This window comes from Plasmodium vivax, chromosome 12, assembly GCF_000002415.2.
Source record: "Plasmodium vivax chromosome 12, whole genome shotgun sequence".
Taxonomy (NCBI): Eukaryota; Apicomplexa; class Aconoidasida; order Haemosporida; family Plasmodiidae; genus Plasmodium; species Plasmodium vivax.
In genome coordinates this window covers 1,550,671-1,575,699 of record NC_009917.1, presented here as the reverse complement: position 1 = coordinate 1,575,699, position 25,029 = coordinate 1,550,671, and the positions used below count along the sequence as shown (strand labels likewise).

General features: G+C 47.4%; 8 protein-coding genes across 8 annotated transcripts, besides 9 other annotated features; 6 read left to right on the top strand and 2 right to left on the bottom strand.

Annotated features, from left to right (window-relative positions):
- Positions 1–101: 101 nt before the first annotated feature.
- PVX_117135 (hypothetical protein, conserved) lies at positions 102–923 on the bottom strand (the record flags this gene model as incomplete). Its single annotated transcript, XM_001615672.1, has 1 exon — positions 102–923. The coding sequence occupies one exon, from the start codon at positions 921–923 to the stop codon at positions 102–104; it is 822 nt and encodes a 273-aa protein (XP_001615722.1).
- Positions 497–584: a microsatellite.
- Positions 924–3,008: 2,085 nt separating the features above from the next.
- On the top strand, positions 3,009–4,262 carry PVX_117130 (hypothetical protein, conserved; the record flags this gene model as incomplete). Its single annotated transcript, XM_001615671.1, has 5 exons — positions 3,009–3,169; positions 3,339–3,387; positions 3,548–3,703; positions 3,870–4,022; positions 4,221–4,262. The coding sequence occupies 5 exons, from the start codon at positions 3,009–3,011 to the stop codon at positions 4,260–4,262; spliced, it is 561 nt and encodes a 186-aa protein (XP_001615721.1).
- A 1,239-nt stretch (positions 4,263–5,501) lies between these two features.
- PVX_117125 (hypothetical protein, conserved) lies at positions 5,502–8,462 on the top strand (the record flags this gene model as incomplete). The annotated part of the gene is made up of 1 exon (XM_001615670.1): positions 5,502–8,462. One exon carries the CDS (start codon positions 5,502–5,504, stop codon positions 8,460–8,462), a length of 2,961 nt encoding a protein of 986 aa, XP_001615720.1.
- Positions 7,187–7,218: a microsatellite.
- A 1,475-nt stretch (positions 8,463–9,937) lies between the features above and the next one.
- Positions 9,938–13,574, top strand: PVX_117120 (rhoptry protein, putative; the record flags this gene model as incomplete). Its single annotated transcript, XM_001615669.1, has 2 exons — positions 9,938–10,094; positions 10,222–13,574. 2 exons carry the CDS (start codon positions 9,938–9,940, stop codon positions 13,572–13,574), a joined length of 3,510 nt encoding a protein of 1,169 aa, XP_001615719.1.
- Positions 12,068–12,099: a microsatellite.
- Positions 12,981–13,007: a microsatellite.
- Positions 13,575–14,741: 1,167 nt separating the features above from the next.
- Positions 14,742–17,309, top strand: PVX_117115 (hypothetical protein, conserved; the record flags this gene model as incomplete). Its single annotated transcript, XM_001615668.1, has 2 exons — positions 14,742–16,985; positions 17,175–17,309. 2 exons carry the CDS (start codon positions 14,742–14,744, stop codon positions 17,307–17,309), a joined length of 2,379 nt encoding a protein of 792 aa, XP_001615718.1.
- A 502-nt stretch (positions 17,310–17,811) lies between these two features.
- On the bottom strand, positions 17,812–19,387 carry PVX_117110 (DNA-3-methyladenine glycosylase, putative; the record flags this gene model as incomplete). Its single annotated transcript, XM_001615667.1, has 1 exon — positions 17,812–19,387. The coding sequence occupies exon 1, from the start codon at positions 19,369–19,371 to the stop codon at positions 17,812–17,814; it is 1,560 nt and encodes a 519-aa protein (XP_001615717.1). The 5' UTR covers positions 19,372–19,387.
- Positions 19,388–20,542: 1,155 nt separating this feature from the next.
- On the top strand, positions 20,543–22,503 carry PVX_117105 (hypothetical protein, conserved; the record flags this gene model as incomplete). The annotated part of the gene is made up of 1 exon (XM_001615666.1): positions 20,543–22,503. The coding sequence occupies one exon, from the start codon at positions 20,543–20,545 to the stop codon at positions 22,280–22,282; it is 1,740 nt and encodes a 579-aa protein (XP_001615716.1). The 3' UTR covers positions 22,283–22,503.
- Positions 20,634–20,678: a microsatellite.
- Positions 20,976–21,021: a microsatellite.
- Positions 21,461–21,486: a microsatellite.
- An 838-nt stretch (positions 22,504–23,341) lies between the features above and the next one.
- PVX_117100 (1-deoxy-D-xylulose 5-phosphate reductoisomerase, putative) lies at positions 23,342–24,928 on the top strand (the record flags this gene model as incomplete). Its single annotated transcript, XM_001615665.1, has 1 exon — positions 23,342–24,928. One exon carries the CDS (start codon positions 23,342–23,344, stop codon positions 24,926–24,928), a length of 1,587 nt encoding a protein of 528 aa, XP_001615715.1.
- Positions 24,584–24,604: a microsatellite.
- Positions 24,845–24,868: a microsatellite.
- Positions 24,929–25,029: the final 101 nt, after the last annotated feature.

The window sequence follows — 25,029 nt, the reverse complement described above, 5'->3', positions numbered from 1 at the left end:
CCTCGCCGCTTCCTCACCGCTTCCTCGCCGCTTCCTCACCGCTTCCTCGCCGCTTCCTCGCCGCTTCCTCACCGCTTCCTCGCCGCTTCCTCGCCCCCCTTTCAGTAGACCTGCTTTTCCAATTTTTGTATATCCTTTTCCAGCTGGTTTAGCTGTTTTTCATAATTTTCTTTTTTTTTTAATTTTCGAATGGAGTTGATGTCCACCACGTGGGATATCTTCAGGTACTCCTTATTAATTTCGTTGTATTTATTTTTCATTTGCGTTAGCAGGAGTGCCTTTTTGGCTTCCAAATCTGCGGCCACCTTCTCTTCATCAATAATGTCTTGCTTTTTCAAATTATCTTTTTCTTTTAATTCATTTTTTATGTCAATGAGGTATGGACTGACTTTCCCATAATCCTCCTTTGTCAATGGGTTTTCACTCAACAGGATTTTTCCCTGTTTTTTTTTTACTGGCACTGGTTTGGAATGAATAACCTCCACAGCATTGTCGTATATGTAATCAACGTCGGCCGTTATGTTCATGAGGGGTACATCATTTCTGTCTGGCAATGGGTCTTTAAATTTTTTTTTTTTTTTTTTTACTGTTAATAAAGTTGGGTTGACTTTTTTTATTTCATTTAATGAAGGTATCATTTGATTTTTTTCTCCTTTTTTTAGGAGTTTTTTTTCATAGCTGATTTGTAATTCTTTCACTTTTTTTTGCTTCTCTATTTTTTTGATGGACTCCCCAGACACGTTGGATATGTTGTATCGTTTTCCCCTCAAATTGAAGGTCGAATAACTTGGCATTATGTTCGGGTCATGTATCGATTTGTACAGAATTTTTTTTAATTTTTTTTCGTCACATTTTTTTATTATTTCATACGCGTTGTCGTCTTCCAGCTTCATGCTTTCGAATAGCTTTTCGTAGTTCTCCATGTTGCTTTGTTTTTTGGAGGAGGGGAAAAAAAAAAAAAGGTGGCAGTTTTTACGCGGTGAGCGAGGATCAGCAATCAGTTTGTTCGCTTTGGGCCTGTTGCGCAAATGGGTATGTTAAGAAGACATTTTTTTATATATATTTTTTTTTCTCCCCCTTTCTACGTGTTTTTTATGCACGTATTTTATCCTTATGATCTAATTGGGTACTCATCTTTTGCAGCTCACACGTTGGCTTCTCAAATTTGTAGCGATTACGCGCGGCGGGCTCTTCCTCTTACGCAGTGTGTAATCCGTTGCGCAAAAGGTGGGTGGCAAATTGAGAGGAAGTCCACGAGGCAGCTCGCGGGGCAATGAGATGGCACACAGAGAAGGAGCTCACCCCAGCTTTGCAATTCACATTCACTTAACTTTTGCGTCAATATTGTGGGAAAGTATTTTTTTATTTGGGGAATTTTTTTTTTTTTTCTCGCCACATACTTATGTGTACACGTGTACGCCCTTAAATGTACAATGAGAGTGTCTAAAAATGCGGAAAAAAACGCCGCCCCTGGAGAGATGGGAAAATTATTTCTCTCCCTTTGACTCGAACTTTTTAGGAGAAAAAAAAAGGGTATACTGTGAAAGTCTACATAAAATGATCCATCGTACGAGCAAAGAAAAATTATTATAAATATGCTTGCATGCGATTTAAGCGTTTAATTAGTACCAGCGCGCGATTGTGTAAACATCATTGCACGCGCACTTACTTACATGTTGATGCCTCGGCGCGGGTGAGGGACTAACCAAGCGATGTCTGCCCGTTTTTGCGCAGCCCCATTGAAGTGAATACCAACGCAAAGTTATTTTTCCTTTCCTCTCTTTTCCGCCAAAAGTGGACATGTTCGAATTGGCTTTATCTCCCCTCCCCTCCGCTTTGCAAAAAGATGCGAGAAAACAAATTGACAAAAAATGAACAGGGATGCACCTCATTAAGCGAACTATTTCTTCTCCCCCAACTGCGGGTGGAGACATGTAAAAAATTGACAACTCCGCTAACTGTCCTGGTTTTACACGAACATTACTGATTAACCGAATGGGAGAAGTGCCCGCGCGAGTTTATTTTTCCATTTTCGCAGTTCCTATATGAACCTCACAATCGAATGATTACTACAAAATTGGTGTTTCCCGCAGCTCGTACTACTTTGTGTACACCGCCGTTCTAGGGGTTACCCCCTTTTGGGTGCTAATTTATGGCCTACTCACAGAACATGTTCTTATTCCATCACGGACAATTTTGCCCGCGGGAATCGTTTCAACGGTGGAACCCGCGCGTAGCCGTGCTTTTTACCCATGTGAAGCAAAAAAAAGAGAAAAAGAGAAAAAAAACATTCCTTCGTTCCTCTATATTAAAATAAAGTAAACTGCGCGATTATCTATTTTCTTAAAAAAAAAGTCGTTCTTTAAAACTGCGCGAAAGAAAAATTAGCTAGCACCTCGCCTGTTCGTTCATAATATTTTCCCTTGTTCTGAGAAAAAAAAAAAAAAAAAAAAAAAAATTATGACCTGGTCAGGCAGAAAGTTCAAACTGTTGCCAAAAAAGCTAGCCATATTTAGTAGATAGTTAAACTAAAACAGTAAACCCAATTTGGCGAAAACTTGTATTAAGTATGCAACGCGCGTATGCTTTGCATTATATGCGCATGAGGTATTTGTTACATTTGGGTGCTCTGGATGGGTAACTTTGAACTGCGCAAAGTAGGCATATAGCTCCCACCACAGAATAAAGAAGTTAAAACGAGAGAGCATCTTTTTTAAAAGGGCTCCATACATTTTGCGGTTCATTCTGTTCACCCATTTTGTGCTGAAGGAAGGCCACAAAGCAAATAAGTTTTGCTTTCTCCCCTCTTTGAAGATTCGCCGAATCAGTTTGAACAAAATGAGGCCCCTCAATGATAACGAGACGATGCTGGTGTTTAAGAAGCTGTCGAAATAGTAATGCGCGAAAGTGCCCAGCATATGCCTGCGGGCGGGCGGGCCTGCATATCTACATTCCTGTGCATATGCCGATTTCGCGAGAGAGCTCCCCCCCCCTATGAAGCGCTCACCATGGAATGGCAAAGCGTAGGTATAGTGTACATACAAACATATAACCATTTTTTCCATTATTGCCATTTTTGCAGCGTCGGAAATAACCTGTTGAGCATGCTGTCCTACAACAACGAGGAGTACGTGTTAAGGTTGCACAGGTCAAGCGTCTACTTCGTTCGGTAGGTTTTAATTAAACCGAACAGTGAAAATGCGCCCGAGAAATGTTGATGCGCTTGAGCAACTCTGCATTGTCCCATCAACCCGGTTGTGGGGCGCGCTGCACACATGCCGCAGAGATGACCAACAGCTAATTCACCGCCCCCTTTTTTAACTGAACCCCCTTTTTAGAGCTGAACTGGCCAAGCAAGCGGAGGCAATAATAAATAAAAATTCACTGGTGAGATGAGGGAAGAGCGGAGAAGCGCAGCGCGATTAAAGATATAAAGATAACTGCGCATGCGAAGTTGCTGAGTCGCGTATGTCCCTCAGGAATGTATGGTTCCACTAACCTTTGGCGCCCTTATTCAACGTATCCTTTTTTTCCCTTCTCCTTTCAGATATCCCTCGGAATATGCCTCGGGAAATTCACCAAAGCAAATAACTTTTTCATAAAAATTACGTCCCTGTCATTTTTAAACGAATTTTGCATTCACAAAATTTGGCTGAAGGAATCTGGGGAGAAGAACTTTCTGTTTGGCAATAACGTATTGAAGGTGGGTAACTCTCCGGGTCTCCCCCCACTTGCATAATTCGTTTACGCTAATGTAGAATGTACACGTCGATGTGGATGTGTGCACCTGGAAAGGTGCCATTCGAAGGGGTGCTTACATCACAGGCAAACACAACGTACACGCTTTTTTCGCATTTCCTTCCTCACAGAGTCACCTGCTAAAAGTCAGCGACAATATAAAAAAGGGAGACGGAATTATCGTCCTTTCGATGAACGACAGCCCCATAGGCTTTGGCATATCCATAAGGAACACCCAGGACATCAAAATTTTAAATGTTACCGACATTGTTCTCATTCACCAGGTATTTACTTCCCCCTTCGCGGCATCTGCAACAGTTTGGACCGCAGCAACGGGCGAAATACGTTGCGAGTACTGCGTGGAGATACGCGGCGTGTCCTGTACCCACCTGCGTGGTTAGCACACTCATTAGATCGCTTAAATTTTTGTGGCGCTTCCCACACATGTAACTCTTCCCGTATGCGCTCTTTCTTCCTTGCAGGGGGACGTGGGTGAGTACTTAAGGAGCGAAGCAACCATATAAGGAGGAACACCCAAAGAAGGACAATTCATTTCCCCCTTTCCGCGCTTGCAATTTTGGCACATCGGGAGTTGTACACGGGAGGGGGTACCACGTGAAAGAAGCGCCATGATGGCATGTCTACCATATGCACGATATGCAAAGTTTGTTTATCTTCCCTTTTTTGTTTTTGTCAATTTGATCAGTTTTTTTTTTTTTTTTTTTCCTCCCCTCTTGTAACCCCTTCCGTTTGTGTGTGCATTTCTTTACCCCTTTTTTTTTTTTTTTTTTTTTTTTTTGCGTCATTTGATTTTTTTTGCATTCCCCTTTTGAAGAACAAAACATTTTTGAAACTTCCATTTTGAGTATGTACCAATAAAACTGGTACCCTATGCGCAGTTTTTTAAATTTGCAAAGGTACATAAGGAGTAAGTTCCTACGTAGGTGGAGTTTCCCGCGTGCGCTGATTTGGCAGATGCTGTGCCGGGAGGGGAACATCCCTACGGGTGGATCAGCGGTTGGATCTGCAGTTGGCTGGCTCAACCGGTTGCCTTTTTTTTTTGCAACATATGGTATACATGCCAATGGTGAAAAACGGGTTGAAAAAATGGAAAGCTAAGCTTTGCAAAAGAGAAGAGGGCATAACTTAAATGTACTTATAAAAAAAAAAAAAAAACCATTTAACGTTATGTCATCCCCATGCGCGTGAGCCTGTGGGCATTTCTTTTTTTTTCCGCGGCGCGGCAGAATTTACAGCGGGGTGGGGTGCCTTTTTTTAAAGCAAATGGAAATAAAAAAAAAAAAAAAAAAAAAAATACGCTTTTTAGAAAACGCAAAGTTGGTGAATATCCTTTTGACCGCTTTTTCCTTTCCTTCATGCGACGCTGCCCACAAAGTGAGCAATGCCGTGTAAATGAGGAAAAAAAAACAATTAAAATGGTAAAAACGAATGGGTAATTTTTTTTTTTTTTTTTTTTTTTTCCATTGCGCGGGAAGAAGCATGTACAACTGCTGTATGTACATGTAAATGTCAACCACGCTAGGCGTAATTTCGCTGCATGGGAGATAGTCAACTTGAAAGTACCTCTCCCCCCCAAGTGGCAAAACAACGGCGAAGTTGAAGTAGGGAAGACCCTCCAAAAGGGGAAATCTTCGAAGGGGTAATTCTCCCCATAGATATACCTCTCCTTACATCGCTGCGAAGGCGCAGCCCTTTGCCTGAGCCATAGGGACATTCCATTCGTGGAGGAAAGGACCACCAAAATGGCGAAGAAGGCTAACGCGGAGAGGCAAAAAAAGAAAAAATACAACGAAATCGAGCAGTATGAGGCGAGGACGTTCAACAGAGAAATCAGCAACAAAATTAAGAGGAAAAGTTTCAACCTGCCAAGAGTTAAGAGGAATGGAATAATCACGTATGACGATGACGACGAGGATGGTGATTACGGTGGGGGGGGAGGAGCAGCAGCAGCAGCACGGCGGAGTGGTCCCCATAGCGGTAGCCCGGGCGAGGAACAAAGCAAAAAGAAGAGCAAAAAATTTGAGAAGGGACAACTGAAGCTGAGGAAGATGCTAGAAAAAATAAAGAACAAGAAGAAAAAAATAAAAAGTCCGCTGGAGGAAGAAATGACCAAAATTGAAAACAAAATGAAACACTGCCATGATATAAGAAATGAAGTGGCAGCCATTTCGAACAGCATCATTGGGAACCAGGACCTGCACATTGAGAGGTTCGACTGCCTCTTCTTCATCTTTAGGGAAAGCTTGGCGAAGGGGAGGGAGCTCCAGAGGAGGGCTGCCACTCGAAATGGCACCTCCCCAGGTGGGGGCACCTCCCAAAGCACGAACAGCGAACCGCATGCCGACGAATTGGAGAGGAAGGCCAGGTACTACCGAATGGCCAACACCCTCAGCTGCATATCCATCTGCTCAGTGCTCAAGTGCATAACGCCGTCGTACAAAATTATCGGCAGTGAAAACATCCCAGGGGGGAAAAGAAGTTCCCACCAAGGCAGTGGAGAACAACGTAGCTCTTCAAAAGGGGAGACGAACCCACGTGTGAATTGCAACACAGGGGGAGGAGCCCCGAAGAGTCTCTCCAAGCTGATGCTAAGTGTAAACAAAATAGAGCAAAGCATAGTGAGCTACTTTAAGGAGTTCTGCGTCATCTTAAAAGAAAACATCCGCCACAATGTAACTCTCTTTGTGAATCTCTTATGCGAAATAGTGACGGTGAATTTGCATCTCTCCAGAAGTGAAGGTCTTTTTGAGTACCTCACGTTGTATGCGAATGTACACACCTACTCGAAGAGGAAGCACAACGTGGTGGGGGTAGCGGCGGCGATGGCGGCGGGGAGAGGGGGGCTGACCAAAAAGGGGAAGACCAACATGCACACCCTATGTATGAAGTGCCTCAACACGATTAAAGAAATTATAGAAAACGATTCTAACCTATCCTTTACCATAACGTTGGTGGATTATTTTACCAACTCTCTTTTTAAGAGGGAACAAAATGTGAGTCCCAATTTATTAAAAGTTTTTTCCCAAATTAGCATCACCGAGAAGAAGATCAACGCAAAGTTATTTTCTGGTGAGGATGTAACCGATGGGGGGTTGGCGGAGCGGAAGGATGATGCGTTGAGGATGAAGACGAACGTTTGTGGGGAGTTAAAAATTATTGAAAAGAACACCGAGAGGATTTTGGACCAGCTGTTTTTAGTCTACTTGTGTGTGCTGCGGGGGCACGGGAGGCACTCCGTCGCCTTGGTGAAGGGCGCCCTGCAGGGCATAGCCCACTACGCGCTGTACGTGAATAAGCTCCTCATGGACGACGTGTTCGCGGAGGTGAAGGCGCTGGCCACGGGGGGGGGCGGCGGTGTTAGAAGTGCTGACCGGGTTGGAAGCGTTGACCATGCTGACCATGCTGACCGCCCCGCCGTGCCCCCGCCCCTGAGACTCACCTCCGCGCGCATCTTCCTCGAAATGATAAACAAAGTGACGGACGACAGCTTCTACGTCGACTGCTCTTGGGTGGCGAACACCCTCCTCTCCCTCCTGGACGTGTCGCTGCCCTATTTCCACCTGGGCTCGGCGCACTTCCTCCTCGAGCAGCAGAATTTCGTGTACAACAGTTTCGCCGACTTTGGGAAGTGCAGCCAGGGTGATCCCCCCTCAGGGGGAAGGCAAAAAAACATAGGCGATGTGGAGAGAGCGAAATGGAGTAACCGAGGAGGGGCAATCCCAGGAGAGGTAATCCCAACAGGGGAGGCACCCTTAAAATCCAGGCACACAAGTGAGAAACAAAACTTTTGCGCAGAGCTGCTCTACTCCATTGAGTTGCTCCTAAAAACGAAAAGCTTCACAAGTAGCTACAACACCTTCAAGTCGAATAACAATCAGTTGCTTGCCCGCCTCGTCTTCCATTTGCAGAACATCGCTGTGCACTCAGATTATGTAATTTCCTTTTGTATTCTAAGTGTGGTCCAAAGTATTTTAGAAAAATACCCTCTAGTCAAATCTACTGTAGAAGAGGACGGGCTTGTAGTCTCATCTGTTAATGATAATCTGTCAATTTTTTTTTCTAATTTATTGTTCCATTCGTGTATTTCTGAGGACTTATCCTCCCTATCGTTTGACATCTCTTTGCATAACTCTGATGAGAGTAACAAGGCCAGTTTGAGGAGCTACATAAGTCAGCACGTGCGGGGGAAGGACCCAAATAAAGTCATCCGTTTGGATCTCTCCTTGAGTGAACCCAGAATGGTAGACGCGGACACGTTTATGGAGTACGCCTCGGGTGAAGGGGATGGGCAGTCTACCCAGGGGGGGGTTAAGAAGTTGCCTGCTGCCCCCCGTGATGTGACTGGTAGGGCGGTTAAGAGGGCATCTTTTGGGAAGGCCCCCCTCAAATTTACCGGCACAAGTGCGAACCTACCCGTTTACCACGTCCCCCCACATATGCTCACCGCGATGGACTTTGTCGAAATTGTTCTTTCCCCCTACGAGGATTTTATGAGACATTTTCAGAAGGGCCTCGAAAGGGGGGAGGAACAAGACCCCCCCGATGCGAGTGCCCACCGCAGCAGCAGTCACCTGGAGGGAAGCACCCCAGGGGGGGCGCTCGTCAAACAACACGGTGGGGTAAATCGAAAGGCCATTCGAAGGCCCATTCGGAAGGGGTGGAAGAAGCGTCACGCGGGGAAGGGCGGCAAAAAAGCAGCTTGACTCTCGCCCCGTCATCATTTGTTTTTTTTTGCCATTTGTATAGAATGTGCGCACTGCAAATGTGTGCGATTAGTGTGTAAACGTTCGTCCCTTTTTCTTTTTTTCTTTTCTTTTCTTTTCTTTTCTTTTCCTTTTTTTTTTTTTTTTTTTTTTTCGCGGGGCCCGTCGTTTTCTCCCCTTTCCGTTAACTTTTTTAAAACTGCGAACGTGCCCCGTAGGCCCGCGGCACAGAGAAGCACTTCGGGGGGTCCCCTTAAAGTGGAGCTCCCTTCACGAAATGGAAAAGAGGAAAATGGCTAAACAGTTGGAAAAAAGAACTCACCTTCCATTTTAGCCTTTCAAAATGTACCTTCTTAACAGGGATGGAATGTCCACATGGGTAGAAGGGGGAGGCAATTACGCCAACGCACGCGGCAGTGAAGAGGTCTTTCCCGCTGCGGAGAAGCGTCCCACGTGTGGCTCTTCAAGTGGCCACGCAAGCGGGCAAGTTGGCCCTAAGTGGGTGGGAAAAAAACCCGAGCATATACCTGTACAAATGCGCCTACCTATTCACATATGTGTGTACCCCCCCTTTCGCCGCGCCACTACGTTGCCGCCTCTCAGATCAAAGCTCCTCTAAAGGGCAGCTGTGCAGGTGAAATATTCCACCCCTCTGTTTGCAGTCCACGAGGGAGATAAAAAGCGAAACGGGGAGGTGGACCCACAAAGCATAAAGCGCAACAGTGCGGTGAATTACAACACGACGCCCACCGCCTGGGTTTGCATGCGCTTGGAGGAAGGTGTTCTTCTGAAGCCACTCCGCAGTGGGCCTGCATTTGACCGACTTCCCTTTGTGCTTGTTCGGGGTCACCCCGTTTGTTTGTTCATTGCTTCATTGCTTTGTTTGTTTCATTGCTTTATTGCTTTGTTTGATTTATTTGCTCTTTTTTTTTTTTTTTTTTCCGTATTTTTTTCAAAATTTGTAAGCATATTTTTTCTCTTGTTTCCACATTTGCGAGGTGACAAATTACACTTTTTTTTTTTTTTTTTTTTTTTTTTCTTTTTTTTGTTGATTTAGCTACCCTATCGAGCGTACTGACCACATTATGACGATGTGAAGCGTGCGCGCCCTTCTAAATTTCACTTCTTTACTTTTTTAATTTTTTTTTTTTTTTGCTGTGATTTTTTCACTTCCGTGTGAGATTAGTTTGAAGGAATGCTGCCTTTCTCGCCGGTCAGGGCATATCCGGTTGGTTGCGTCTGCCCGCGTATGCATATTGCCTCGCTCGTTTACGTTTGTTCGTATGGTGTGAGCTCCCCGTCCTTACCTCAGTCTTTCGAATCGCAGCGAGTTGCGGCGAGTTGCGGCGAGTTGCGGCGAGTTGCGGCGAGTTGCGGCGAGTTGCGGCGAGTTGCGGCGAGTTGCGGCGAGTTGCGGCAAATCACCCCCAGTCACACCGCTACCACCAAACCGCTAACCGCGAACCCACCGAGTGATGCATCCGGCGAACAAGGAGGAGGGGAACCAAGCACCCGCCGCGAAGCTAGATTTTCCGGACAGCGCATCAGACGACCAAATCAGCGTAGACCAGGAAAATGTCTGGGACGCGGACTTGAACATTGCAGACGATGACCTCCTTGTATTGGGCGACGGTGGAAAGGGAGAAGCGGAGGCGAAGCCGCCCGGAGGAAGCAGTTCTGGTTAGGAGGGACCCATTAGAGGTTTTCCCCTGAAGGGGTTGCTACTGATTAGCCTATGTGCTCAACTATGCTAAAGGAGTGCTTCATTTTTTTTTTTTCCATCTTTTACACCTTGCAGGGGATGCACCTATGGAGGGACACACGGAGGAACGAAGAGAAGACTTAACTGGTGGACACCCTGTGGGGGGTGAAGAATGCCAAATTGGGGACCCCCCGGAGGGGAGGAAACAGGGGGGGGCCTCAAATTGTGCTGAAGAAGAGAGTCAGACGAAGCAGACCCCAAATACGGGTGAGCAATTGAACGACAAAGGCTCTCCAAATGTGAATATGCATTATGATGAACAGTTTGTAGGCAATTCAGGCAAAGGGACAAATGCGGAGGAACCCCTTTCTCCCCCCCCTCATGAATCAAACGCTGCCGAGGAGGAATGCCCCCCAGATCGAACCAACCAAAATTGTACAAATTATGCTGTACAAATGGATATGCTCAAAATGGACCCCTTTTTTGACGAAAAGGGTGAAAATCGCCTGAACAGTGCAGGCGATGAAAATGTAGGGGGAAATCTCCAAAAAGGAAGCGACAAATCGGATTTGCTGCCACATCAGACTACCCCCCTGAATGGGTCGATGGAGAAAAGTGGGGGAGCCTCCCAACTGGGTGAAGAACAACCCGATGTTGCCACACAAGACGGGGGACCCATCCGAGCAGAAGTGGACACCACCACGCAGCTGAAGAGGCAATGTGAAATTTTAAAAAAAAAATTAAAGGAATATGAGAAGAAGAACTTACAAGAAACAGTTGAGAAAAAAAAAATGCTGGAAAAACTGCAGACGTACGAGAGGAATTGCAATCATATTAGCAGCAAATGTGATGAGTATGAAAAGAAGGTACAGCAGCTGCGCCTCCAAATGGAACAAAATAAAAATGAAAACAAACGGAGGGAAGAAGAAATGAAGGAGAATATGACCAAAGCGGGAGAGGAGCTATCGAGGAAAGAGCTAACCATACAGGAAATGAAAAACTTAATGGAAGAATACAAACGGGAGATAAACGAATCGGAACACAGCCTTATGCAGAAGGAAGAGGCAAAACGGAAGGACCAACTGATGCACAAAAAAGAAGTACAAAATTTGGAACAAAAAATTACCCAATTGGAGAAACAGCTAGGCAACAAGGAGGAGGAAATTTCTCAACTGAAAAACAGAAACAAACAACTGAACGAGGAATACACTTTCCTCAAAATGAAGGAAGAAAAAAATGAACAAAATATTTGCAACTTAAAGTCAAACCTTCAGATGAATGAAAAAGAAAGCTTCGTAAAATATGAAATGATCCAAGAGCAGAACAATCAAATTGAGCAACTACTTATGGAAAATAAAAAAAACGTGAAAGGAATAGAATTGCTGAAGAATGAAAAGAACAAAGTGGAAAGTGAAAATGAAATTTTAAAGAAAGATCTGCTGTACGTACAGGAGAAATTAAAAGGCATCGAAAAACACAGCTACGATATTTACGAAATGAAAAATTATGTGGAGAGTGTTATTGAGAAAAATAAAAGTTTAATGGAACAGTTGGAGATGGAAAAAAATCAAAAGGAGGAACTGAAAGGGAAAATAAAATTCTTCCTCACCGAAATGAATAACTCTGCGATATGTCTTAAGGCGTACAAAATGAAGTGTTCTTTCTTTGTTGATGCTTTGAGGAAGTGTGAGGAGAGGATGGGTCTCCTTCGGAGGAAGCTCAAGGGTTACGAGTCTGGGCAGAGCTTCCATGCCAGGTGGGGCGCGCATCCCGCGTTGGGCGTAGCCCTGGGGGGGGGAGCAGCTGACCCAGCAGAAAATTTGGGTGACAATCGAGCGGAAAATCTGGGTGACAAACGAGTAGACAACCCGGGCGACTACCGATCGGACAACCCGGGCGACTTCCACCAAAGTCGCGTCAAACAAACCATCCTCCTCAGGGAGGAACTCCAAATGGAGATAAAAAAGGCAGAAGAAGTCGCAGAAAAAATGCTGAAGCTGCAAAACACAGTGAAGGACAAAAATTTGCTCATAAATGAAAAAAACTACAAACTGAACAAGTACAAGCTCCTAAACCAAAATCTGAAAAAGGCCATCGTAGGGTACCAAAATAGCATGAAGGCAATGAAAGAAAACATACACAACTTAGAAAAACAAATTGAAATGAAAGAAGTGAAGAGTATAACGGTCCCACCGAAGGTCACCGTGCACGTGTCAAAGCTAGCTTCATTTGAAAATAATTTAAAAAACGAGCTCAAGGGGCTCATTGGAAACTCCTCCACCTTCTTGGAAAGCACCTTTAAGTATATAAATGAAAATCCCCTTAAAAAGAACCTCCAGAATAAGGCCTTCTTTTTGTCTGCCGCGGAGAAGAAGAGTGACGACGGGGAGAGGGGGCGCGCCCCCAAGGAGGCCCCCGCAAGTACCAGTACTGTGTCCAACGCGGAGGGGGCGGTACCCAATTTGGCTAACACGAGTATCGGTATCAGCGGCATCGGAATCAACGGCATCGGTACCGGAAGCAGCGGCAGCATCGGAACGGCCATCCCCGGCGATGGCAGCCTCGCGGATGTCACCGGGTTCGCCAAAAATTTTATTTACACTAATATGAATCGAATCCCCAACTTCATCTCCGACCAGAACGGTAAAAACAGCTCCGCGCAGTTGGGCGCTGCGGCGAGGAGCGAGTCTCCCAACAGGAGCGGAGACGCGGTCGTTCGGAAGAATGATGGAGCAGCGGTGGAGGGAAATCACACGGGGGCAAAGCAGGTGGAGGCAAACCAGGTGGAAGCCAGCCGCAGAGCGGATAGACAGGTAGAGCCGAACCAGGCGGAGCGCCCCAAGCCAGACGCAAAGCCCGAGGGAAACAACAGATACATCGACCTGTTCATGGGGAAAAAGAACCTGAACAAGGTCAGCAGCACAAGTGACATTTTGAACGTGCAACACGTTTCGCAGTTTTATGCAAACACGGAAAATAAAATTAAGGACTTATTTGATATGAACAAAAAGAAGGACTCTCCGAAAATAAAAGAAAAGGAGGAATCTCAGAAAGGATTCCATTCTAGTGAAAATGCCTTTTTCCCCATGCACATCTTCGGTGGCAGCAAACCGAAAGAGGGGTTGCCAGCCCGGCCGGGGGATGCAAAAAATGAAGGCGAATTAGGTTGTTCCCCCCCGTCTACGGAGAACTCCAATAAGTACGACCTCGTTGGGTGCAAAAAGAAGTCCCTAAATAGCTTATATTATGATAACAACGCAGCAGCGGAGGGGAATACAAAAGAGGCAAAGGAAACAGACAAACGTCCGGAGAAGGTGCAGCCCAGTTCGTCTGACGAAGACGCACAAATAAACGACGACGTGTGGAATGAGAAAATCGATTTGGAGAACTTCGAAGAGGAGGAGTTGTAAAAAAGAAAAAAAAAAAAAAAAAAAAGGTGCACTGTGGACCTCTCCAGCAGGTACGCTCAAAAACACTGGCAGTAAAATAACCAACCAGTGTGTTTACATTTCGCGTGGGTCGCTTCGTGATTGTATTCCATAGGATGCCGCGGCTCATGTGTGTGTTGTTTGACTTGTTTGGAGGAGAAGAAGAGCGCCCCATTTGTTGCCCCACCAGCGGAGATTGCCCCCTTCCAGTTGTACGGGGGGGTCATTTTTTTGTAACAGTTTTAAAATTTTAATTAACTTTGTTTTTTCTTCACTTCATTTCGCTTCTTTTTTTTTTTTTGTTCACTTTGATGCAAACAAAGGTAGTATCTATCCAATTTTGTAATTTTTTTTTTTTCCTGCGCAAGTTATGCGTAAAGTGAAAGCGGCGTATCGTCGAGCGAAAATTCGTAAAAAAGAGGCAAAGTAGGCAAAATAAAGCGAAAGGAAGCGAAAGAACGCGAAAGGAAGCGAAAGAACGCGAAAGAATACGAAAGAACGCTGGAGCTCCCTTTTCCCGTCTGCAAAAACGACGTTGTTGTATTCCCCCAATACTGTTGAGCTAAAAAAGGAAAAAAAAAAAAAAAACACTTCACGCTTCACAATTCACACTTCACACCTCACACTTTTTTGAACTGGACAAATGTACAAAATTCTGAACAGGTCAGGTAACTTTTGAAGTCTTCCAACTGGGGGAAGAAGTTAAAGCTGCATTTTGCGTAAAGCCTTTTATGAAACAAAAAATTGGCTACACAACGTCGGATGGTCTGCTCAGAGGTAGACGCAACGTATGCCCTCAAATTGGGTCATTTTTTCGCATTATCCGCATCGTTGTAGAGGGGGTGGGAAGAAGGAAAAAAAAAGCAGCCACACAGTTTGGTGTGCTGCACACATACACGTACGAATTACCTGCCTAGTTAGTGATAAAAAAAAAAAAAAAAATTGGGGAAAAGGACCCTGTGAAGTGTTACCCAGAACGGCTTCTCATGCAATGCGCACTGTTCTTTTTATTTATTTATTTTTTTTTGTACTTTTTATGGGGAAGAAGACCCCATTTTTGCAAAAGGGGGGTTGAGTGAGCGGCAAGGCGGTCTCTTCGCTTGACCGACCCGTTGGACTTGACACCCTGAGCTGCCTCCCGCCACGGCGATGGACTCCTCGTGGACCCACGCCATCGGGGTATGCTTAAGCACCGTCGTTTCCGTTGTAGAGGCAGTTGGAATCACACTGGTGAGGAAGAGCCACATCATTTATGCAAAATATGAGAAGCTTCTCGAGGCGACCGAGTGCGATAGCGCCAGCGAGGGGGATGAAAGCGGGGGAGAGGAAAAACAGGGGGGAAAAAAAAGGAAAATGAAGACGAAAAGGAAATGCTCCTTTTTAAACATTTCGATAAAGAGTCTACAAATCAGTGGACGCATTTGCCACCGAAAGGGGAAGGTAAAAGAAAGCGAAGACGGGGGGCACCAGTTGGTTAAGAGGACCCCTTCGAGTGGCACCAACGGTGGGGAAGATGGAGAAGAAGAAGAGGACCCACTAAGCAGCAGCCTCATGGAAAAATCGTTAAGCGTAAATTTAGCACCCCGAGATGGTAGCCATTTCGACCAGGGCTACTTTTCCCCATTTAATATTTCCTCGGAGGGTGAAAAAATAGGCCCGCGAAAATATGCCTACATAACACGGACGAATAACCCGACGGAAGAGCACAAACGGGAAGAAGGCGCCAAGCAGAGCCATCAAACCAAGTGGGCCAAAAATTGTGATGACTCATCTGCCGAGTGGCTGAACGAACCATTGGACGTCCACCCGAGTAGTTGTCACCTCGGCGGGGAAAAGCATCCACCTAGATGGAGCAACCTTTCAGCGAGGGGAATAAATAAAAAAGTGAAAAGGAGGGAGAAGTGCTTGTGGCTATCGAAAGGGCCCACTTCTCACACGTTAGGGAAGCCCAAACGAAGTATTTTTTACACCCCCTTCTGCAGTGAGAAAAAGGGCAAAGAATGGAAGAGGCTCCTCATTCTAAATGGCCACTGTAGGAAGAGCAAAACGGGGGTGGAAGGGAAGAACTATTCTACATGTGGTGATTCCACACAAAGGGGACTTCCCCATTTGGGAGTGACCCCCCCTGTGGAAGATGCAGCTGCGGGGCCTCACAACAACAACATGATAATGATGAGCATTTCGCACATAAAAATGTCTACGCCTTTTAAAAGTGAAAGCCCCAATAGGGGGGTGCCTGATGGGGATAAAATGTATTACTGCTCGTTTCGGTCCGATCGGTTCGCAGACAGGCTGAGTGGCGACACGGGGTGTAGCGAGCAGGAAGGGGGCGCGCGCGCCGAGGCTTCGCTCAGCAAAAATGGGCATGAAAATGGGCTACAAAATGGTCGTAAAAATAGCCCTCAAAATAGCCCTCAAAATGGGCGCGAAAACTTGCTGGGGAGGCCGGGGGAAAAGGAAAAATACAGCGACGAGGAAGAAATCACGAGGTGCTCCAGCCTCAAAATGGATCACGAGAATGGAGGTGGCTGCCCGGACTCCACCACCACACATCTGCCATCAGATGTCGAAGGTGCTCACTCGAATGTAAGAACAAAAAGCTACATTTGCTTCTACCTAGGAATAGCCCTAACAAGCTTTATAGCCCCTGCCCTTAACATATTCAATAACATATTTCTGCCTATGTCTATGGTCGGCTTCGTCAGCGTGAGACTCATGTGCTCATTGCTGCTGGAAAGATTTGTGCTGAAGGAGCAGCAATCAATTTACTTATACGTGGGTATCCCTTTTTCCACCCTGGGCCTAACACTAATCACCGTGTGCTCTGCCAGTGATAATACCTTCAAAGATTTAGATTCCGTTTTGGGGTTATTCATAACAGGTGAATCGATAGCGTTGCTCAGCTGCGAGATGTTCTTCGCCTTTATGGTGGCCTTTCTTTCGGTGAGCCACTTAGACGCAGGCACTTCCACAGAATGGGGTGGTGAACACACACAAGGAGGGGTTCCCTCAGAAGGGGAGCTCTTTAGCTCAAAATTTAATGCGAGTATACAGCGAGAGGGTAGACATCCAAATTGGAAGCGAAAGGGGGGGAGTTTTTTCTTCTTCTTCTCCCCCGTCTCATCAGGAATTATGGGATCCTTGGCGACCATTTTCTCCAAGGCGACCTTCATCGGGCTGGTGTCCGTGCTGCTAAACGAGCAGTTGACCCTACGTCATTTCTTTTTAAATTATAAAGTAGCTCTCCTCATTATCCTCACCATCATTTGCTCCTTTGCCGAAATTGCATACACGCCCTTTTTGCTAAAGTATTACACCCTTACACATGTAGTGTCGCTGAAGAGCTTCGGGAATATCTCCTTCAATGCGGTCAACGGGATGGCCATTTTCGACGTAACGCGCGGGGGGAGGGGTCATTTCGACGTAGTGATTATGGGGAGGGGCCATTTCGACGTAGTGCTTAGGGGGAGGGGCCACATCTCCCTTTCACTCGCCTTTCACTCGTCTTACACTCGCCTCTCCTCGCCCCCCCACTGCTACCGCTCCCCCGCGCCAACCGCATTCACCCCTTTCCCCCCGCAGGAGAGACCCTCGTGCGTGTACGCCTGGACCTCCGGCTTCCTCCTAATCCTCGTGGGAATCATTCTCCTATCATACAAAAACGTCATCCCCAAAGCGCTGCGCCTCTTCAACCAGCAGTGCCGCCAGAAGGCATGACTGCCCCCCCACACACGTTGGTGTGCGCATGAGGTATGTGGATGAGCCAATCGGTGGCACAACTAACGTTTCGTTTGATTATTATTCTTTTTAAGTGTAACTTTTGCAAGCTCGGCGTGCATAGTCGACGCGTATGCCCTCACGTGGGGGGGATTTTCTTGGAAATGTTGGCCCGTCATGCTGGCCCGCCTATGCAACCGTTTTGTCCGTGGGGAAGCAACACCATTAGGCACAAAAAAAAAAAAAAAAAAGGAGCAGTCAAAATATACCAACTGGCACAGTCAAAAGGAGAGACGGAGGGGCAGACGAACGGTTGGCTGGAGGGGCATACAAAACTGTGACCTCTGTTCTGCGTGGGCAGCCAGGTTGAGTAGCCAAAAATGGGTCAGTCAGTCAGTCAGTCTTGCCTCCAAGTAGGGGCGTGGCAAAGGCTTCAGGGAACGACCCCCTTTTGTGTGCCTCCACCCCCCAATAACCGCTTCCAATCCATCACATGAGCGCATCACTTGGGTGGGACCGAAATGGAGGGATGGCCCTTCAGCAAAAAACGGTAGTCATACAGGGCAGCCTCCTCAGCGTAGGCCACCCCTACCCGCTTGTCCCTCTGCACGACCATTTTCTCCTGGTCCCACTTCATACGGTCGAGGTATTCCAGCAGGTGGGATTTGTGCTGAGTGTACAGGCCCTGCATGTAGTTGTGCTTTTCCCTTTTCTGAGCGACCAGAGATTCGTAGAAATTTATAACCTCACTTGGGCTCGGGCAGATGCTAATGAAGAATCGGCTTCGCTGCAAATCGTTTAGGCGGCACGGGGAGCAGTGGTCCTGGCGTACGTTGCATGGGGGGCAGTGGTCATGGCCTACGTTTTTACCTTCGCTGGCAGGGTGGGCCCCTTCTGGAAGGTCGCCCCCCTCCGCAGCGCATCCACCCACAGGTTTGCCCTCCCAAGTGAGCTTCCCCTCCTGCGTGGGATATGGCGGCACGTCCGAAAAAAAACTCGCCCGATCGTCCTGCCTGGTAATATCCAAGCACTTGGTTACACATCCAGGGCCACTGCACACCTTGGCCAGCTTCTTCATATTTATGGTTTTCAAAATGGCCTTCACTGAGTCGATCCTCTGGAGCTTCTCTTTATCTAAGGAGTGGTTGCTCTGTGGGGGGGTAGGCCCATCCGGGTAATCATATGAAATGGCATCCCCTTCCACCGCGCATGCAGCACGACCAGGGGAATCGCCTCCCAACTTTGACCCCCCAGAATGAATTTCATACCTATTAAGCAGGATATCGTGTGCCCCATAAAAGGGCTCCAGCGATCGGACTAAAATCGCGTCGGGGATATTTTCCCCATTGGTCACTATGTTTAAGCAGTTGTGTATGCCATAGCAGAGGTAGACGTAGCTGACTCCTCCTCTCCCAAACATGGTTGCATTTCTGTTTGTCTTCTTATTGTTATATGCATGGGATGCTTTGTCTTCACTTCCCTTGTACGCTTCCAGCTCGGTTATCCTCGACCCATACAGTTTTTTTTTCCCCCTATCATATACCCACAGAATATGCCCAATCAGGGCCTCCGTCACGGACAGCACGTCTTCTTGCAGGTAAAATTTTTCTGTGAAAACGGTCACCTCGTTGTTTTCGAAAAAATACTCCATTAGAATGTACACGTAGGCCATGCTTTCCAGCTGGCTGGCGTTTGCCTTCGCGCTTGCATTTGCGCCTGCGATGGTGTGTTTTTTTATTTTTTTTTTTTTTTTTCCTTTTTCTTCTCCCCCTGGCTTGTCCCGCTTCGTAACTGCTGACGACGCAGTAGCGGCCAGCGACCCCCTCCTCTTCCTGCGCCTCTGCTCATTTTGCATTATTTCATCGCTTTGGGGGTTCATGCGGGTGGGCGGCACTACTTTTCTTTTCTTTTCCCCAGCAGAACAGCTGGCAGGAAGTGGTCTCGAGTGAACGGAAGCGAAAAAGCGGAGGCAGATCGCTCCTTGTGGGGGACTACATCCGTTGGCGCGCCCCCGGCGGACGCGGCAGCGCTTGCATCTGGGTATATCTCCCCCCTCCCACATCTGCAAAGGGTTCAAGGCTACTTCTCAGGGGAGCTTTCCCTCAGTAGATCCCCTTTTTCGTGCATAATGCAAAAATCGGGACTTCCTTTTCTGTGGAAAAAGGGCCCCCGCAAATGAAGAACCCTCAGTTGAACTTGACTCGATGAACCCAGGGTGCCCCCCTCTCCGCGGCGGCGTTTTGCCGCACCTTTGGCGGAGACGCATGAGTGCAGGAGGGAATCAGCACAGGGGTACCTACACGGATGAGCGGTTTGCCGTTTGGCACCCCCTGATGGGTGCGTGTTGATGGAAGCGTGTTGGTGGAAGCGTGTTACTGGAAGCGTGTTCATGGCTGCTATTTGCTTATTGCTATGTGATGGCTCCTTTTTGACGGCCACGCGAGAAGCCCACTTTGCTGCTTTCCCGAATGGCGGCGCTCCATTTGGCTTCTCCCCCCCTCTTATGCATGCATTTTCATGGGGGGAAAGGAAGATCAAAAAGAGCTGAGCAACTGACCCGTTGCATGTACATTTGGGGGACCCCCCCCTTCGTGGCGATTATCGCAGGCTCCGTTGTGGAAGGGGACTTGGCCCAGGAGAGACGAGAAGGGAAAAGAAGGAAAAACAAGGGAAAAGAAGGGAAAAGAAGGGAAAAGAAGCGAAGAGGAGAGAAGCGAAGCGAAGAAAATAATCAACAGAAGAGAAGAAAATAATTAAGAGGCGACATCACTCTGGTGGGCCATCCCAGTTGGCTCCTTCCAAGGAAATGCGGCAAAGCTCTCCATAAAATTGAGACAAGGGAAAATTGCAAGTACAAACGAGGCGCGCCTTTCCCCCCCAGGGGAGAACTCAAAACGGCAGCTCCCTCATGTGAAGAAGTGGGTTAAAGAAAAATGGGATCCCCTTCCACATGAGTAGAATTGCAAAGGCGCATTTTTAAAGCAGCAGAAGTGGAGTTCACTCTGGTTAGCCCTCCAATGGGGTAGCAACAGAAAGGAAAAAGGAAAGGGAAGCAATTGCCAGAAGTCGTAAGCAGGAGCGAAGAGTCGTAAGCAATCGTGAGGAGTCGTAAGCAGTCGCGAGGATCTTCCCCACCGGTGCGAAGGCTTCCACCAAACTGAGGGAAAGATTAAAATAGCGCCGAGCGAGCGGCACCTCTCTTTTAATATAGCGACCAAAAAATAGAACGCACGATGGAGGAGGGAAACGCCCGGGTGGACTCAATCAGCCAGCAGGCCTGTCAAATGAACAGCGGAAGAGACACTCACGTGAGGAGGAGAGTATTCTACATCGTGCAAGAAGTGCCGTACGCAGATTTTTATAACTTCGATTATGGGCCAATTGACAAGTTTAGGGAGTCCGCGGAGACGCAGTGCATCGACGGGGACGCATCATCATCATCGTCGTCGTCGTCATCGGGAAGTGCTCAGCTTGGCGATGGCGGGAGGGGGAAGGCGCCCCATGAAAGGCGCTGCGGCGAGGGTGTTCCACAGAGGAATAGTGCAGAATACGAGGGGGAGAAACGCGAATGTGCAGAGTACTACCAGGGAGGGGAGCATCCCAATGGGGGGAATCCCAGTGGAGGAGCTCTTCCCTGTGGAGGGCAACCCAATGGAGGACACCCCCCTGGGGGGGCACCCCGAAAGAGCGAATCGCGTGAAGCATATCCCCTCGCGGATAACCTCTCTAGGGGGAAGACCCACCCGAAGAAAGGCCCCAAAAAAGGAAAAAGGAAAAATGAATTCCTAAAGCAGTGCGAATTCAGCAGCGACGGGAGTTGCTACTACACCATTTCGAACGGAAATCATTTGAGGCTTTTCGCCACGGACCCGTTACTACTAAATGAGTTAAGCAAAGGTGAAGAGGGGAAGCTAAATTTAAGGGCACTCCATGAGCAGTACGAGCATATGAACCCTCAGGAGAGGGAGAAAAGAAACGAAAGTTGGGTCTGCATGCAGTTGGGTGAGCATATATACGACTGTAAATTTTACCCCTTCTTTGATTGGAGCAATAGCAACACCTGTTTCTTCGCAGCTTGTTCGAAAGGCAACCCCGTTTGTTTGCACAGCGCATATGATGGGTCATCTATCATGTCCTTCAAACCGCTAAACGAGTGCCACGAGCTGTGTAGCTGCTATTCGTTGTGTTTCCACCCGGAGAGGAACTGGCTCCTATGCGGAACGAATGCAAAGTCTATTAAGGTGTTCGATTTTGGGAAGCCAAGTGAAGTGTATGAAAATCGTATCCTGAGCACGAGGAGAGGGAAAGGCCAAAAGGGAATCATCTCTACCATGGCATATAAAAAAAATGGATTTGGGAAAAATGCAATTTACGCCGTTGGAGATTACAGCGATTGCATCTACCTCTATGCAGATAACTGTGACCATACAAATGATTTCATTTTGAAATTTCAAGTTAATAGGAAGAACTCCAATGGGGTTACGTGCATAAAATGGCTAGACGAGTTTTCCCTCCTAAGTGGCAGTCGAAATGGGTCCTTTATCTACCGTTTTGATATGAGAAAGGCTACAGAGTATACGCAGAAATGGGAAAGATTTGCCTTAACCAATCAGAAGTACCTTTTTGATGTGTATGGGGATTTCCTCCTCAGTGGAGATACCTTTGGATATTTAAATGTATATAACTTGGCACACAACAAATTGATTTACAGGGAACAAATTAATAAGTACTCTCCCCTCATCTCTGTGCATGTGCATCCTACGTATCCTCTCCTGCTAACAGGATCTGGCACGAGACGCTTTTACGAAAATAGCACCAATCAGGTGGATATCATGGCCAGTGTCCTTAGTCGGGGGGTGCACACATCTGACCGTAACCTGGTGGAAGAGGACTCGTCTTGTGCAGCCCCCTTTCCCAGCGTCTCCCGCTATATAAACAGCGTCTGCACAGTGTGGTGCGATTTTCCCCCCTGAGGTGTGGTCGTACTGGAAAGGAGAAGCGTCTTCCCAGCAGTTTGGCCTCTCCGCAGCCCCTATCCAAACGCGCCCTTTCCCCCACTGAGCTGTGTCCGTACTGGGCAAGCATATATGCGTTGCTTCTCCCAGCGTGCGCAGTTGGGTTCCCACGTTTAGAGGGTTACACTACTCCGCTTCGTCACTCCGTTTGATTTTTCTTTTTTTTTGCTTCTCTTCTGTTCAGTAGTGACTGTTCTAAGTGCCGCTTTTTGAAAGGCTTTAATTTTTGTGCGCACCGGGGGTTCTCTCCTCTCTTTTCTTTGCCCTTGGTCGGGTGGCGCCATTTACGGCCCACTTCTTTGCACTTGCTATGGATGCAAACAAGGGGGAAAATGCACTCCCGTGGTTGCCATCGTAAAGGGGATGGACCATCGAGGCGGTTAACTGGCCATCACTTTTGCGGGGTAGAAAGGTGGGTACTTCTCCCCTGAGCGGGAACCTTTGTAGACCCTGCGGGTGGAAATGTCCCTTTGGTAGTGGCACCGCCACAAGGGGCTTCTCCTCGATGATTAATGGGAGCGCATCTCTGTGGCGGCCACTTTGCACATTTGCTCAACTGTGCGATTAGTGCGGCGGTTCTTTTTTTTTTCTCGGGGGATCCCCAATGAACCATCACACGAGGGTATCCCCAAGTGAATCGTCACACTGTGGTAATTTTGCCCCCCCCCCCCCCGTACGCCGCTCCCCCTTTTGCACTACAAAGGAGTAGGAAAAAAAAAAAAAAAAAACTCTCCTGGAAATGGCTCTCCTCCGTATGTATCCGCACAACGTGAGGCTCTAACAAATCACCCACATGGCGGGAATTTTCTCTCTTTACACAAGGTGATGTACCATTTGGGGGTTCTCTCCTTGGCGGGCAAAAACGGACGAGTGGAGATCACGCTGGACCGCCTAGCCGGGTGACTCTCTCTTTGTCGAGGCAGTAAGGAGGATGTCCCCGACGAGCTGCACACTCGCAGCGGCCGCGTCATAGGGGATTGGCACCACAGCGATGTAGCAGTGACGACCAAGGGAGAAATGAAAGGGTCCATTTGTTTGCACACCCTGTTGTTGCTCGTCGGCATGCAGGAAATGGGGGCCGGTCGTGTGTGCCCCCAACGTGGTGAGAGGAAAAGGGCGTACGTAATAAATATGAAACGGGGGAGCGTGCAGAATGGTGGAGCGAGGCGAGGGCTGTGGTCCGGGCGGGTAAAGTTTAGGAAGCGGGAGGACCTCTCCCGTGGGGGCAGAGGCCCTGAGTGCGCGGTGAACGCGGTGAACGCGGCCAGCGCGGCAAATAATGGCAACCCCGCTAACGCCGCTAACGATGCTAACGCTTCTAACCCCTCTAACCGCGCTAACCGCGCTAACCCCGCCAACTGCATCAACGTGGCCATCTTCGGGAGCAGCGGGAGCATCGGCGCGAACGCGCTGGACGTGATTCGCGAGTGCAACCGAGTTGAGAGGCGCTTCAACGTGGAGGCCCTGTACGTCAACAAAAGCGTGACCAAACTGTATGAACAGGCAAGGGAGTTTTTGCCAAAGTATGTGTGCATCCACGATGAGTCAAAATATGAGGAATTAAAAATGTTGTTAAGAAAAATAAAGGGATACAACCCAGAGATACTAGTGGGGGATGATGGCATGAAACAAATGTGCAGCAGCAACACACTAGACAGAATTATAATTGGGATCGACTCCTTCCATGGGTTATACTCAACCATATATGCAATTAAAAGCAATAAAATTATTGGGCTAGCGAATAAAGAGTCAATCGTATCTGCAGGATTTTTTCTCAAAAAATTATTAACAAGTCATACAAAATCGTGCATTATTCCAGTGGACTCAGAACACAGTGCCATCTTCCAATGTTTGGATAATAACAAAGTTTTAAAAACGAAATGTCTGCAGGATAGCTTCTCCAAAGTGAATCAAATAAAAAAATTAATTTTATCCTCCTCAGGTGGCCCCTTTCAAAATGCCTCCCTTGATGAGCTGAAAAAAGTAACCGCAGAAGATGCCCTCAAACATCCAAAGTGGAAAATGGGACCCAAAATAACCATCGACTCTGCAACTATGATGAACAAAGGGTTAGAGGTGATTGAGGCTCATTTCCTCTTCGACGTAGATTACAATCATATAGAAATCCTTGTGCATAAGGAATGTATTCTCCATTCGTGCGTAGAATTTATAGACAAATCGGTTGTAAGCCAAATGTACCTCCCAGATATGAAGCTTCCAATTCTATATGCTTTGACTTGGCCTAATAGAATTGCTACAGAATTGCCGTCTCTTAATTTGGCTAGTACGTCTCCCCTTACATTTTACTCCCCCTCACTGGACCACTTCCCTTGTATCAAGCTGGCGTACCAGGCAGGTCGGCAGGGGAACTTCTACCCAACTGTCCTCAACGCGGCCAACGAGGTGGCCAACAAACTATTTCTAAGTAACAAAATTGGCTACTTTGACATTGCCGCCATCATATCTGACGTTTTGGAGTCCTTCACGCCGCAGGAGGTCTCCAACAACTGCGAGGATTTGATGCACCAAATTGGGGGCATCCACAAGTGGGCCGTCCGCAGGGCTGAGGAGGTGTACCGGGTGCGCTCCTCCGCAGCGCAGTGAGGGGGCGGCTAGGGAGCGGTGCAGGAGCGGTGAGGAAACTATTTCGATAAACGTTTTGATGAGAATTTCCATTAGATGTTTCATACTGGGGGAGGGCAGAG